This window comes from Osmerus mordax, chromosome 5 (assembly GCF_038355195.1).
Source record: "Osmerus mordax isolate fOsmMor3 chromosome 5, fOsmMor3.pri, whole genome shotgun sequence".
In the NCBI taxonomy this organism is placed as follows: domain Eukaryota; kingdom Metazoa; phylum Chordata; class Actinopteri; order Osmeriformes; family Osmeridae; genus Osmerus; species Osmerus mordax.
This window is the reverse complement of record NC_090054.1, coordinates 6864069-6880417: the sequence shown is the minus strand read 5'-3', so window position 1 is coordinate 6880417 and position 16349 is coordinate 6864069. Positions and strand designations below refer to the sequence as shown.

Below are 16349 nucleotides of genomic sequence, written 5' to 3'. Positions count from 1 at the left end.
TCTGGAAATGCATTTTAATTTTCAAATTTTACATTTCAAATTGAATTTTGGTATCTATTTGCTGGGGCATGTTTTGAAAATTAAATCTCAAATGTCTATTTCTTTTTCATTTTAATTAAGTGAAAGATTGAAAACTCTTGAAGAAGAAAATTAAAATGCAAATAGGATGATTGATTACTAATTTCATTTATGAGTCAAATAATGCAGCCACATTCTTAAAATGCAAATGCATTTCTGGAAATGCATTTGAATTTTGGTAACGATTTGCTTCCATACAACAGAGCCAACAGAGCAACAGCTTGCTCGAAGGTTACTCCGAATTTGAAGATTTTATCAGAACGCCAGGGACCACCTCAAAGTCTGCAAAATCCAAGAAAGAGGGCTGGCAAAAAGTAGCAGACCAAATTAAATGTAGAGGAGTGACCACGCGTTTTATCGCTTATTACAGTAAGCTAGGCCTATGTTTTTTTTCATACTTTCATATTTTCATTTATCATCTTTAATGTCATATGATGTGGTTTCAACAACTGTATTATGTAAATGACACCCTCACAAAAAAAGATAGGCTATCCTCTCAAAAAGTATAGGCTAGCATACTGTATCGCACTGTGCTTAAGGAGCCTATCTATCACGCAATGAGCAATTAATTCGGTTTAATGTTAAATTCTGCTAATTATTCTTGCACCTTCTGCAACAGGTTCCTTTAGTAAAAACGGACAAGACATGTCTGTGACAGACTTCCTGTATCACCTCTGCTTGTAAAGCCTCAATCTAATCGTGTTTACTTAAAATAAACCTGCTCCCGAGCAGGTTTAAATTTACGGACCTGTTGCTATGACAGCAAGTCCAGGATGAGCTTCGAAGAACCGAACAATCCAAGATAATGACAAATCGTTAACAATCAAATCCAGCTAACTGAGTTAGCGACGTTAGCAAGAACTGGCCCCTGATCTTTGTCAGGTTATTTTTCAGCAAGATGTCTAGAGCTAGCTAACTGAAGCTGAGTTGAATCACAATATAGTTTGGTTGCTATAAGCTGTAACGTTCTACCCACCTAAGTCAATCCAGTTTGCTTCGACAACAGAAGTGGAAACAACTAACGTTATCATTTCAAATGATATCTAGTCAATCTGTTGAAAACAGTGTTGTGTAGACACAATAGATTTGCGCGTTTTTATTTCAAGTCTCCACCTTCGGTGTTTCAGTGAGTGCTGTTGGCCGTGTTGCATTTTTGCTCCCCAGCTTCACTTGTTGAAAACCAACCAATCAGCGGGCAGCTCATCTAAATATTAATGAGAATACCATAAAAGGAGAAAAGCTAGTGTTTTTTCCCGGGAAAATTTCAGAGGATCAAATTGATTTGGCTGAATTGATGTGGCCGCCATTTTGAATATAACGTTTTTTCGCTACCTCTCCTATAAGGTTTGTCCAATCTTCACCAAATTTGGCACAGATCATCTTCAGACCAAGCCTCACAAAAGACATCACGTGTTTTGATTATCTAAACCTTTTGACTGGAACAGCCAATCAAAGTCGTCAACCAAGCCACCATGAAAGAAGTGAGGTCATATCTCAGCACCTCTTTACTGCATTGACACCAAATTTGGTGTAAGGACTAGGGACTGTTCTAAAGAGGTCCAAAATAGGTCATGCCATTTCACCTCTAGGTGGTGCTGCAATAAGCAAATATTTGGCACCATTTATCTTCAGATCAAGCCTCAAACCTTTTCACATTCCGGTAAAGCTGATCAAAGTCGGCGATGAAGATCATATCTCAGGAAATAGTTGCTGAATTGACAACAAACTTGGTACAGGTGCTCGGGACCCTGTTTCAAAGAGGTCCACAAAAGGTTGTGTCATCTAACCTCTAGGGGGCGATCCCGTGTCTGACACATATTCAATTGTGATACCAGCTGAATTGATGTGGCCGCCATTTTGAATGAATGAATAAAATGTTTTTGGTGAATACCAAATATTCACCTAATTTGGCACAGATTATCTTCAGACCACAATCACCTTTACATGTCAAAATATAACTGAATTACAGCTGTTTAAACTTGGGACAAATCTGACAACCGCTTGCCACAGGAAAAATTCCTTATATTTTTACGCAGTCACTGAAATCTGATTTCCAGCACTGAGAATAGCTCACTAGGATAAATTGGTGTCCTGGCAACGTCAACGTCAGAGGTTCAAATCCAGCCAAAGCTGACAAGCTTGTCATGTCTCTGATTCTCTGTTTAGCGAGACGATAAGCCACTGCAAAGGAAGCCAGGTACACCGCAGTGACTAGATGTCGAAAGTTTCTTCTGGTTTATCTGACCTGCTTGGCCACCACATTGCTGCTTGCAGCTATATTTCATATTTAAATTTGTGAAAGTACTATTTAACCCTTGTGTTATCTTCGGGTCATTCTGCCCCATCAGTCATTGTGACCCACCGTCGTATTGCGACAACTTTACCGCATACAAAAACAAAGTGAAGCATTTTCTTTTAACCATAGGACTGTCTCAGACCCCCCACATTGCAAAGGGTAAAAGAAAATTATTTGTATTTGTTTTTGTATTGGGTAAACACAACAATTGTTCGTTATGAACCTTTGGGTCATGTGACCCGAAGGCAGCACAAGGGTTAACCAAAATTCGTTCTTAATCTTTTTTCTGAGGGGCTTGTTATTTGCTTTTAGCCAAACTGAATAAAACAGGTTCAAACCAGAAATGATTTTTGATTAGACCAATGTAAAAATGCACTTGAAACAAATGACACAGTAGTTTCAGTTTTTTAACTGCCCACTGACACTCTGCACATCTCTAACAGGGGTGCACTGACCTCTCAGCAATAGCTATGGGATAATTGAGAGACACAGCAGGTGATTGGCTCTGACAGCCATCAATCACTCAAATTCAACAGGATAGGTGTTGAACTACTTCGCTGGCATGTTTGGCAGCAGTTCTGATCAGTTTCATTTTGTCATAACCATGTAGTGCTCCTATCTGTCCCATTTGGGTAGAGAGAACCCTGGAACACTGACAGGCACTTGCAGATGCAGCTCGAAGTACTTGTTACAGTCTGTATCGGTGAGGCACAATTGAATAATCTCAACGTAGCCGGTCTACATTTCCTGTCTCATTCCCCAGCCTGCATCGAGCTCTCCAGTTCCATACTGCCCAGACCATTGTTTGTTTTCCATTGAACAGATTGCACTGATAATAGTCACATGTGGATAGCAGCTAAGATTGTAAGGGGAATCTCTCAGGCTGGAAGGGTGAGCGTAGACCATATCCAGCATCCTAATAGAGTCTGGGACACCACTCAGCACGCCAACACCGCCCTGTCACACAAATTATTTGTCATGTCAGACTTGAAACAACAATGACTGTGTGTGCACAGTATGACCTGGGCACCTTAGACAACATGACTGGGGTGAGGAGTGGGGCAAGATGGTGAACAGTTGTGAGGGGTGAACAGAGTGAGAGGCCAGAGAGGAGGGAGTAGTGAGAGAGACTGGGAAAGAAGGGGAGCTGGAGGAGAGGTTAGGGGAGGGAGAGAGTAAGCTGAGGGAGGAATGGGGAAGAAGATCGCAATGTAAAGGGAGAGGGAGGGAAAAGAGATTGTCTTATTACTAGATGTGTCTGCCATCTCCATCTTCTGGGTGTAATTAGTGTGCAGGAGGCACAGCCACCAGCTGCCAAAGAGAGAGAGGGGGAGAGAGAGATGGTGAGAGAAAAAAGAGAGATGGAGAGAGAGGGGAGATAGATGATGTAAAAGAGAGAGATAGGGAGAGAGGGGGGAGGAGAGAAAGAGCGAGCCAGGAAAGAGATACAGGGTGAAGGGCGATAATTTAGTGAAGATATTTCAAGGCATGCAGTATAAAATTGTAACCTGTTGAATAGAAATTAAATTAGCCCGCAAAATGCGATGCACTTGGATTGTGAAGTGAAGTGTATTTTCTCTTTTAAAGACCTGCATCTGTAAAAGCAGCAGCCACACATTGAGGGGGTTAGAGGAGAACAAGACAAACAAACATAAAACTAAAAGAACACTTAAAGAAGAGTACGAGACAGGGAGGGGCTAAAGGGAAATAGTAGGAAAGAAGGAGGTGGAAGAAGGGCTGACTGTAATAGATGAGAGAAAGAGATGCTGTCAGAGGCCTGGATGAGAAGGTGAGGGTGGAGGTCAGAGGTGAGGCCAGGTGGAGTAATGGAGACACCAGTAGGACAGATCCTGTATAAAACATGACTAACATACAGACGTGCTCAAATTTGTTGGTACCCTTAAAGATCATTGAAATAGCGCTTCAATCCTCCTGAAAAGTGATATTAAATGCTATAGCATCATGTGTACTTGCATATATTTGGTATGTCATAGAATAAAGCAAATAAGGTGTGAAAAGAGATTAATTATTGGCCATTCTACAAAGATAGTCTAAAATGGCCTGGACACATTTGTTGGTACCCCTTAGAAAATATTTCCCAAACCAGTAGCTTCTTTAATTAGTGTCACACTTTTCCAATCTTGTAATCATTTAAAAGGAGGAAAGTAGCCACTGTGCCGTTTGGTATCATAGTGTGCACCACACTGAACATTGACCAGAGAAAGCAAAAGAGAGAGTTGTCGAAGAAAATCAGAAAGAAAATAATAGACAAGCGTGGTAAAGGCTACAAGACCATCTCCAAGCAGCTTGATGTTCCTGTGACAGCAGTTGCAAATATTATTAAGGTCCATGGAACTGTAGCCAACCTCTCTATGCGTGGCTGCAGAGGAAAATTGACCCCAGATTGAACAGAAGAATCGTGAAAATGGTAGGAAAAGAACCAAGGATAACTGAAGAGATACATGCTGAACTCCAAGCTGAAGGTACGTCAGCTTCTGATTGCACCATCTGTTGCTTTTTGAGCGAACGTGGCATCCATGGAAGAAGACCTAGGAGGTCTCCATTTTTGAAAGAAAAACATAAACAGAATGGAATTTGCTAAAATGCATATTGACAAGCCACAATCCTTCTGGGAAATTGACCTTTGGACATATGAGTCAAAACACAAAACATATGCATTTCACTTGCTAAAGACAAAACTGAAGGGAAAATGCCCCAAGAACAAGCAGGAACTGAAGACAGTTGCAGTAGAGGCCTGGCAGAGCATCACCAGGGACGAAACCCAGCGTCTGGTGATGTCTATGGGTTCCAGACTTCAGGCTGTCATTGACTGCAAAGGATTTGCAACCAAGTATTAAAAGTGACAATTAGATTTATGATTATGTTAGTTTATCCAATAATTTTTGGTCCCTTAAAAAGGGGGGGGGGCACATATAAAATGTGTTGTAATTCCTACACCGTTCACCTGATTTGGATGTAAATACCCTGAAATTAAAGCTGAAAGTCTGCACTTAAAGCACATCTTGATTGTTTCATTTCAAATCCATTGTGGTGGTATACAGAGCCAAAATGATGAAAATTGTGTCAATGTCCAAATATTTATGGACCTAACTGTATGTGTATGTCTGTGTTTGTCCACAGGAAACACCAACAGCATGTTTGCCCTGGACTACATCAGTGGTTCTTTGACGGTGCAAGGCCAGCTGGACAGAGAGAACCCCCTCTACTCTGCTGGATTCACCCTCACTGTCAAGGTGAGATCCCACTGGACATGGAGGTGTATGTAGGCTTGTTTAGCTATTAATGTGAGAACCAGAAGCAGGTTAGGTTTTTGGATCACTGTTTGGGTTAAGGTTAGGGTGAAGTTAGACATTCTACGGCAGGGTAGTGTTGGCAAAGTTAGACATTCTAAGTGTTTGAGGTGAAGAGAGCTTGGAGTACACTAACATAATAAAACATGTTATACAACAGTTAGTTATGACCAAGTAGTTTGATTGGGAAGAGGCATTTCATGAGTGCTGATATCGAGTATAACAACACTGGGACTTTTTACTATACATGTATCCCTTCGCTTTACAGGTGTTCTAATATCCATTTACAAACAATTTATTAACAATCATTACCTACCTTCAATTGTAACAAACGTCACATGGCAAAGATGAACAGAAACTAGTTTGCAGGAAAATATTTTGTGTTGCTTGTCAACAGTTGCCAAACTATTTGTGTTGGCTTGGCTAAATAAATGACTAAATAATTTAACAAATCATAATTAGTTTAGCTTATTACTGTTAACTAATGAATGGCTCTTGAAGAACTGTTGTACATAAATATCACACTCTCAATCATGTTGTTATGCTGAATAACAGTACTGCGGCCTCATACCTACAATTGAATTACAGCTGTGCTGATATTCAGTTTAACTGCACTCACTCTCAAGTGGTATTGCTTAAATATACATCCAATATTAAACCATCTATGTATGTTAATCTTGAACACAGACATTGTGAAATTCAGGGATATAATCAAGCGTGTGACATGTTCTATGTAAACAGTGTATGTGTCACCCATGTGTGTAGTTTGTGTCCTGCATAGGAAATACTATGGCTTTAGAGAGCCAGGGGGGAAAAGGAAGAATGGAAGTGGAAGAGTAAAGGATAAAGGAATATGAGATGTCTTAGTTGGTGTTGTGGATTATGTTTGTCTTGTCCAACTCTCCATATCTCCCATGATCTAGTGTAATGCCACCATCCCTCCTCCAAGCCTACATGTTATACTTTCTACCGCAGAACAGAAAAAGAGGAATTGTCAGCTTTTCACCTTACTCTTCTTCCTTTCAACTCAGATGCTTTGTGTGTGAGTGTGTTGTGGATATGTGGTCTCCATTTAAGAATGTGATTTGGATGACTCTGGATGATTAACCTCTGAGTGACCTTATGTTGAGGATCTTATTGGCGTCCTATATCAAAAAAGAAAGATAATTCTGTATTTCTGTTGGTGCAGTTTCAGACAGTGTGTATGGATTTACTTGTGCATTCATGCATGTGTCTGTGCATCTTTGAGTACCAGACAAGGGTTAGAGAGGACTTCTGCATATGTTTAATCAAAAGCAGAAGAGTTCTTAGAGCAAAAATGTGAAAATATACTCTCCTTAAATATATTTATAAGATATGGATTTGTTTCTCTCTCTATTTCCCTCTCACTTCTTTCTCTATCTCTTTGAGCCTGGACCTTTTCTGGTGGTTCTATTGATTGTGGAGTGACTTAGTAATAAAACTAATTTCTCAACTTCACTCAGTTTAGATCTTTAGGTCTGCTGTGCATGGAGGTAGAGGTCAGCTGTTCATTTATGAGGGGTTGAAAGGGGGTAAAGGGGAGTTAAATGACACATCTGTTTTTATAACCCAGGGACTCAGGTTGTTCTACCCCTCGCTAATTGTATAGCTGTGACATCACTCTCTCCATCAATGACAGAGCATCTCTGTCTTACCGTCTATTCTGTTTCTCTCACTTTCAATTTGCTCCACCACACAAATAGATGGTAGAAAGACAGGGAGAGAGAGGGTTAAGAGACAAAGAAAGTAATATTCTCCTCAATAGGACTATTTTCTCTTCAATCTCATTGTGTGTGTGTGTTTGTATGTGTATATGTGTGCAGTGTGTGTGTATGGGTGTGTGTGCTTGTCCCAAGTGGCCTGCTTTTGCCCCCACTTAGAGCCTATTTGCTGTGATTGCTTGGTGTCGCTCCGTCCCTCTTGATCCAATAGATGAACAGTTGTAAAGACCTGCTGCAGGAGATTGAGGGCGGGCCATTTTCAGTACAGTGTGACACTTTCAGTTCAATGTGACAAATTCTCTCTTTCTCTGTCACCCCCCCCCCTTTTCTGGTGTGGTGGCTACTACCCTCACCTTTTGACTCTCTCTTTCTCTTTCTCTATCTCTTCATCTCTATATCTTCATCTCTATCTCAGGGGACAGAGCTGAACGATGACCGGACACCGTCAGATGCCTCCGTGATGACCAGCTTCACCATCCTATTGATCGACAAGAACGACAACGCACCCACCTTCAACAGCTCTGAGTACCGCGTACGCATTACAGAGCTGGCCCAGGTGGGCTTCGCCCTGCCCCTCTTTATCCAAGCCGAGGACAAAGACGAGGTGGGCCCACACTAGAACCCTTTAATTTAGTACTATATGTGTAGATGATGTAGTTGTATTTAAAACTTTTGTATTTGATTCTCATGAGGCTTTCAGGTAGTGCAGTAAGAAGTAGTAGTATGCTGTATCATGTACTGTAAAGGTAGAGGCAATATGCAGTATACTAAAGTAATGTGCAGCTGTACTCAGCAGTGGTGATGGAGGTGGAGGCAGGCGTGCTGAGACACAGAGTAAGTGTGTCAGCCCAGTGGGAGAGCAGACAACCCTGTTCAACACCATCCTCTTTAGTTTTACATCATGTGTCCACCACTTTCCATCACCTCCTCCTAACAAGCCACCACACTGGCAGGCGCACACACACTCACAGGGAAACACACACAGGGGTACACACAATCATAGTGATGCACATACATACTCCTAGGGATACAAACACAGACAGCCACAGGGGGGTACACACACAGATTATCTCTCACTCACACACAGATTCTAACTCACACTGTTCATGTTGTTTAATTGTAACTTGTTTAACTGCATGCTCTTATGATTCTTCCCATTGGCACTTATTTGGTTTTTCACAATGTATGTTTTTGTGGCTATCTCGTTGTTATGATCAGTGATTTATGCACTTTTGTAAAGCTCTCTCTTGGAAGTCGCTTTGGAAAAAAGCGTCTGCTAAATGAATAAATGTAAATGTAATATTTCTCACATGTACAGTATTTCTCCCCTCTCTCTTTTCCACTTCCTATACACACAAATACACACTTCGTAGCTCTCACACATACCTGCTCGCTCACTCACGCAGTCTGAGACTAGGAGCACATTTGACTTGACTACAATTTAATTTGCTTTAGAAGAGATGGCATAGAGCATCAAATTATACATAACGAGGAAAATCAATCACCTGGGTTTGAGATAAGCTGAAAGCTAGTCAACTCTGATTGATTCAAGCACCGCAACTGCCAGTGTGGGGTTTGACAGATAACTGCAAGTGAGGGGAAGAGAGAGAAAAAGAGAGGGAATGGGTCAGGAGCGAGAGAGGGCAAGGGAGAGGCGATGAGAGAGGGAAATTGGTGAGAAAGAGTGAAGGGGAAAAAGTAGCATAACTAATGTTGTAAAGGCAGGCAGTAAAATGAATAATAAAGTGAGAGAGAGAGTAAAGAAAGATAGTGGCATATTTAGCAGCTAGTTTGTTTATTCATCCCCTGGAATGCATTTGCTCCTGTCGGCATGGTGATGGCAAGGGGGGAGTGCTCAGGGTGCGAGGGGATTGGCACACCTGGCAGGTGATAAGAGGCTCACCGCTGCAGGCTAGCGATCACACCATCCCTGTTCCACCTCCTGCTCCCAGAGACTGTCAGTGGCCTGTGTGTGCATCTTTCCGAGCGATGGTTTACAGATGCATGTGGCCATGGTGTATTCCCTCCGGCTTCTCTGTGACACAACAGGCACACACATCTTTTCCACATTGGGATTCCACTAACACATTTTTGCTATCATTGTTTTATTTAGCCTCTGCTAGGCCCATGTTTATGGATGTAGCCTGAGTCTAGCCTGTCAGATTATAGACTCCAGTCTTGGAACTCTGTTTATAGAGGAGTCAAGGCAGCAGGACCAGTTCTACCCCCCATCCCAACTGCAGTCGAAGAGTGTGCTGTCTACTTGTTAACCCCCAGCAGCTTTGGCCCTCATATCTCATTCCATCTCTCTCAGGGTAAGCTGCCTGGGCTCAGGGATCATCAGGGAGATGGATTTAGACAGATGTACTGTAGAGAAGGCATCACAAAGCTGGGACTGGGACGGTCCAGCAGCAACCACTGCTTTCTGTCCAGTCCTGACATGGCACCTCTCCATCATACACTCACACACGTGCAAACACAAGTGCGCAAACACATATGCGCACTCACACACATACAAATTGGCCAACCCAACAGACATTCAAAGAATGTATATCATACTGGGGGGGGGGGGGGGGGGGGGAGAAGCCACCTCCCTGAAATGAGTCTCTGCAGGTTGGGATGTCTGCATATACACACACACACACCGCACACATTCCAATACACCTGTGACATCTCACTTCCCCCATCCATAAGGGATTATGGGAAGGCAGAAACATGTCATTTTTGTGAGCATGACAAGAGTGGTAGTTAATGCTCTTCTTCATCTCTTCAGCTCCGCTACACTCAAAACTTTCTGCTGGAGTTCGTCACCAAACTTGGTGGCAGCCGTGTGCGACAGGGCCCTCTTTACTCTGGGCTTTTTGCCAGCGCTGCCAAATGGACGGGCAATTACGTTTATGGCCAGTTTGAGGTGACATCCCTGCATATTGGATTGTCTTTTAAATAGGAGCCATCAGCTTGGATGGTCCTCTGCTAGATGAAAACAAAAACAAGCAGCTATTTGAACCACAATCAGAAGGTCCCTATCGACTCACAGCTCCTCTCCCACCTGCTCTGCATGCTTCCTCTGTCCTCTGATTGGATAACTCATAGAAGAGCAATGGAGACTTTGTGTTAGTGGGAGTGGGGGGGGAGGCAAATAACAAGCATTCTTGATTGACCCATACTACACAAACATGTTGAACACAAATCTGTTTGTCATCTTATTTAAACAAAATGTTCTGTCTTTAAAGCATGTTCTGTGTATTTTGTGGACTGCAATATCCTGAGGAATCGAGCAGGATTCATCACTTCTCAAGCTTCATCCCTCCTCATCCTTCCACATGAAACGCACACCATGAGGCTTCCTGGGCAGGGTTTACCCCTCGTCCCCTGGTTGGGTGCTGTTCCTCGTAGCTTGGGGATTTGCTTTATTCTGCACTCACAAAGCCAGTTCAAATTTACATAATGTTGAGCGATCTGGTGGAGTGAGTTTTATGGTTAGGAGACAAAGAGGACCACTGTGGGACTTCCTCCTTAACTCTAGCTGGTCTGGATCCAGCAGATGCTAGGTTGGATTTAGAGGGCTCTAATCTCCTCCTATCTACTTTTCCCGGCTTTAATATTTCTCCCTTGTTCACTTTTCTTCATCTCCCCTTTTTCTTGTTTTGGGCCTAACGTTCCAGGTTAAATGTTTATTGAACTCCAAAACAATTTTCTCTCCTCGGATCAATTGTTCTCTGCCATGGTGGTGAGCAGTTTTTCCCGGCAAATGGATTCCTGCAGAAATACAAAAAGGGGCCTTGTAATTTGCTGCGGGTGACTAGACAATTCATTATGAGGTTATGTTCATATCGGGGCTGTGTGTGCAAACGACTGGGAGAGGCATGTAGAGCTGTCACTCTAAGATAAGATCTGACCTATGACCCTTTACCTGAAAAAAGAGAGGTACGAGAGAGAGAGTCTTAGATAGAGAGGTAGACACAGAGAGACAGAGAGAGGTATACACACAGAGAGGTAGACACAGAGAAAGATGGAAAGATAGATATATATAGAAAGAGGTAGACACACAGAAAGAGAAGGCTGACTATATGGAGAGAGAGCAAGCAGAGATAAGTTAGAGAGAAACAAAGACAGAAAGATAAAAAAAACAAGAAAGAAAAAATGGGCTAAGAAAACAATGTTTAGATTGTCAAAACATTATGTGCTTGGCTGATAAGGGCTGAAAAAATGTGTGGCAGCCATCGATGGGGTGTTAGACCCGCACACGTAACAACATCCCACAAACGTAATACAAATCTGCAGCTTTTAATGTAATAATCCCACAAACGTTTCCCGCAAATGTAATAGCAGTTGCCTACCACAAACGTAATACGTAATATTCCGCAAATGTAATAATTATTTTGTTTGCTGTATATAGTTTCATTTGCAAGAAGGTGACAATCCTCAGCTTTGAAAAATGTAATAACCTCCGACAAATGTAATAAATCACTAATATAATCCAAATCTGCAGCTTTTACAAGTTCCTTACTCCAAATGTCTTTACCAGCCAATTACATTTTCTTCACACATAGTTGTCCACTAGGTACTGGCCTGCTTTGACTGATCAAGTGTTTTCCCATCATATTAGTTTCAGGTTTTATAACAAAGTAAAGATTAAAAAATAGCAGAAGTTCTTGAAAGATTTCAAACCAATTATTGTAACCCTATAGAAATGTTTCAGTACAAACACACCTGCTTACAATTAAACTATGCATAAGTAGGCTAAAGAATGCAAAGTATTGATCGTCAGTAACAGCTGGATATTATTTATTCTGGGGATTCCACCCAGATCATGATTCTGCCAAAAATTAATTCCTGTTTGGAGTCAGTGAACACTTTTTTAGAACAGGAAAAATGGCTGTACTAGGTCATGTCCCTAGCCAGGCCATGAATGAGCCCTCGAAATGGGCCTTTGTGACTGCCCACTGCTCCTGGCTGCCAAATGAGGAAGGACAAAGGCAGAAAATGTACATTTAGTCATTTAGCAGACACTCTTATCCAGAGCGACTTACAGTAAGTACAGGGACATTCCCCCCGAGGCAAGTAGGGTGAAGTGCCTTGCCCAAGGACACAACTTCATTTGGCACCCTTCTGGTTACTAGCCCAAGGACGTTGGCTAGTATGTGTTTGTATGTTACCTTTGTCTCTTTATTCTCTGTATTCCACTACTGTCTAATGCAGTGCTTTGTACTTATTTTAACATCTTACTCCTTCCCTCTCCTTTCTCCGTCCCTCTCTTTTGTTGTCCTCTCCTTTTTTCCCCCTCCCTCTCCTGTCCTCTCCTTTCCTCTCATCTCCTCTCCTCAGGGAGTGAACAGCATGTTCCAGGTCTATCTGACAGGGAACAACTCGCAGCACTTCACCATCTCGCCCACAGCAGTGCAGGGTCGGGCAGACATCAGGATGAGGGTGGCCGTGCCTCTGGACTATGAGACCATCCGCAGCTACAGCTTCTCTGTGAGTTCACACTTAAACACACACACACACAAATACTGTACCCATATACACACACACACTGTTGCACATACAAACACTTACTGTACACACACAGACACAAACACTGACACACACACACACAGCGGCACACACTTGCATGCAAGGCTGTGTGGAGCTAGTGTTATTGAGCTGTCTGTATACACTTGTAGATATGAAGGAACATGAATCAAGAGTCAGAAAATGGTGGCTTTGTTAAGGCAATTAGAAGAACTCTTGTGAAGTGAAATATTGAGGAGACAGTACAATCTGTCATTTATATTGAACCATGTCCCATTGTATGATTAGATGAAAGCATATAATCAAGACATCCCTTCAATAAACATCCCCAGTCTTTCTTTCTTTCTCTCTCTCTGTCTCTATCTCACTCTTTTTGTCCCTCTCTTCATCTGTGATTAAGAGTCTGTCCTGAGATGCTTTAACACATCTTTAAAGCTGTCTCTCTAAAGCTGTTCTACAACAGTGTCTTGTTTTTCAATTTCTGACAAACATTGCTGATTCAGTTTGTTCCCCTGACTTTAAAACTAATTTAAATGTCACTTCTCGCTACGGTAGACTTGTTTGAGGATCAGAATTGGTATGTAGTTGCTCCAAATTACACAAGCAATATTTACAGAGCTACTGGGTGATTTGTTTTGGAAAGCTCTCCCAATAACATTTCTAAAGCTCAAAACAACTTAGATCAATCAGGCAAAGGCTGAACCATTTCTAAAAAGGGAAAGTTGCCTTTTCCCTTTTTGTGAATCAGTTTACGGTTCACTGCACAGTATGTCATTATCTAGCTAACATTTTAGCATTAGGTTCACTGGAATCTAAATAGTTTAAGTAGCTATATACTACAGTTAATTTTATGATATTATAACATTATTAGTATATTATAAATAATGTTTACTTTATAGGTTTGTTATTTTGGAATAGGCCTGCATGATGCTGAGTGCTGAATGGTGGGAGATAGTGTACAGTTAGTGACAACGGTCTTGCTTCTTGTCCATGCAGCTCTTTGCCAACGAGTCCATGGCGGACCATGTTGGCTTCGCCCGTGTCTTCATCGACCTGATCAATGAGAACGACAACCGGCCTATCTTCAGCCAAGCCCTGTACAACATCAGCATGCCGGAGAACACCCCCACCGGGACCTCACTGCTACGCATCCTGGTGAGGATAAACACACTTCTCTCTCACACACACACACACACACACACATCATCTTACACACACCCTCTCACACACATACCCTCTAACACAGGGGTTCTCAATCCTGGTCCTCGGGACCCCCTGCCCTGCATGTTTTAGATGTTTCCCTTCTCCAACCACCTGATTCAAATAAATGTAGCGTAGCACATTTATATTTTTATATCAATATATTGGGGGGGAAATTTTGACCAGATTGGAATATTGGGTGGGGATGTGTCCCCCCCAATATGTATTAGGGTTACGGCCTTGCCTGGATGTTTGTGCTCCAACACACCTGATTCAAATGAATGGGTCGTTATCCAGCTCTGCAGAAGCCTGCTTATGACCATTCATTTGAATCAGGTGTGTTGGAGCAGGGAAACATCTAAAACATGCAGGACAGGTGTTCCCTGAGGACCAGGGATGGGAACCACTGCTCTAACATACACACCCTCTAATACACATACTTTCACACCCACCCTCTCACACACCATGGCAGACTCATGCACACACATCCTTACACCCAAACATGGTTGAACACACCCTCTTTGCACACACACACTCAAACTCTAACACACCCTCTCACACACACTCTTACATACACCCTCTGACACACCCTCTCACACTCAGCCTCTCACGTACTCTCTCATACACAGACTCTCACACACCCTCTTACACACATACCCTCTCACACACAAACCCTTTAAGACATACTCACACACACCCTCTCACACACTGCTTGACAAACTCATGCACACACATCCTCACACACACAATTTACCACACACCCTCTCACACAAACCATGGAAGCCTTCTGCAATCCATCACACACATACCCAAGAGCCTTGATTTACTCCAGTTTTGTATTTACATTTAGTCATTTTAGCAGACACTCTTATCCAGAGCGACTTACAGTAAGTACAGGGACATACCCCCCGAGGCAAGTAGGGTGAAGTGCCTTGCCCAAGGACACAACGTCATTTGCACGGCTGGGAATCGAACTGGCAACCTTCTGATTACTAGCCCGCTTCCCTAACCGCTCAGCCACCTGACTCCTTTGTATGTGTATGTACGTACCGTAATATTTGGAAAATAAGCCGCGGTTTGTACTCCGATTTTACAGTGTTCTTGTGCTTGTGCGGCTTATATTTCGAAGCGGCTTATAGTCTGGTTTTAGAACAAAAAAGTGTCTCTGTTTCAAGATCACTACAGACCGTGCAGCTAATTTAATTCTCAACACTTATTACTTGAAAGAGGAATTATTTACTGTCGTCTCAGTTACACTATCAGTGCTTGGAAATACAGTGACTTGCTAAAGTAGGCAAATGGCAAGTAGAACATAATGTTTCATAATAATTTCAGTTAATCAAACAGCTGCAGACCCAGTGAAATGTTATAGGCTAGCTAGCAAAATAACGCTAGCATCGCTAACAACATTACTAATTCAACTTTGGTAGTGTAACCGAACTCTTTGTAAGTTTGTTTGAGATATAATTGTATGATCGTGTGGACAATAAGACACGGGCGCGGCCTCTTTTCATAACTTGTATTTTACCACTGCTCTTCTTGACATCGCCATTCGAACATAGCCTGGCTCTGCCCTCCTACGTACTTCCGCTCAATTTGGATTTGGCTTCTGTACTGCGTCTGGGCATGAGGTACGTAAGTCAGATATCTCAGGTTAACTTTCTACCGGTCCAATCAGCAAACAGAGGGAGTGGCTGAGAACGATGACGTTGATGTCGTGCGCTAGTTTTGTTGTAGTTCGGTAATGGCCGCGGAAAAAGATGCGAGCAAAGCCATTCGGTCCGTTGTGGCAACGCTGCTGAATATCCAGAAGTTAAAGCCGGAGCAATAACAATCTTTGATCCCCACGGGGTTTGTTTGATTTTCCAGCTAGCTCCGTTAGTCGTGAAGGAATTGGCTAAAGCGAACGCTAGCGATTGGTTATGGCAGATCCAGAGTGGCTCTGGGAAGATCCAATGGTTTAAAAAAAACTTCAACAGAGTACCGGCCTACAAGGAAGTCAACGCTTGTTAATGGAGCGATCCCAGACTCTCTGTACAAATGAAATGTACGACAGTCTGGTTAGGACCAGGCTAATTCGAACAGCCCTCCCCTCACTGATTTCACGTAATGCTTTCAGCATCAAGCCTACGGCAACTCCCGAGGGACAACGTAATAGGATTTTGGTGGCACGGTTTGACACAGACTTATGTCATTATGTCGACTAGT

At 42.5% G+C, this 16349-nt stretch overlaps 1 protein-coding gene across 3 annotated transcripts in view; it reads left to right on the top strand.

Annotated features, from left to right (window-relative positions):
* cdh23 (cadherin-related 23) overlaps positions 1-16349 on the top strand; it is a 361974-nt gene that overhangs the window by 155195 nt on the left and 190430 nt on the right. For all 3 annotated transcript variants that reach the window (XM_067235776.1, XM_067235778.1, XM_067235777.1), the window contains exons 9-12: positions 5516-5628; positions 7843-8031; positions 12756-12905; positions 13938-14096. In XM_067235776.1, coding sequence (XP_067091877.1) covers positions 5516-5628; positions 7843-8031; positions 12756-12905; positions 13938-14096 — 611 coding nt within the window. The remainder of the gene's footprint in view (positions 1-5515; positions 5629-7842; positions 8032-12755; positions 12906-13937; positions 14097-16349) is intronic.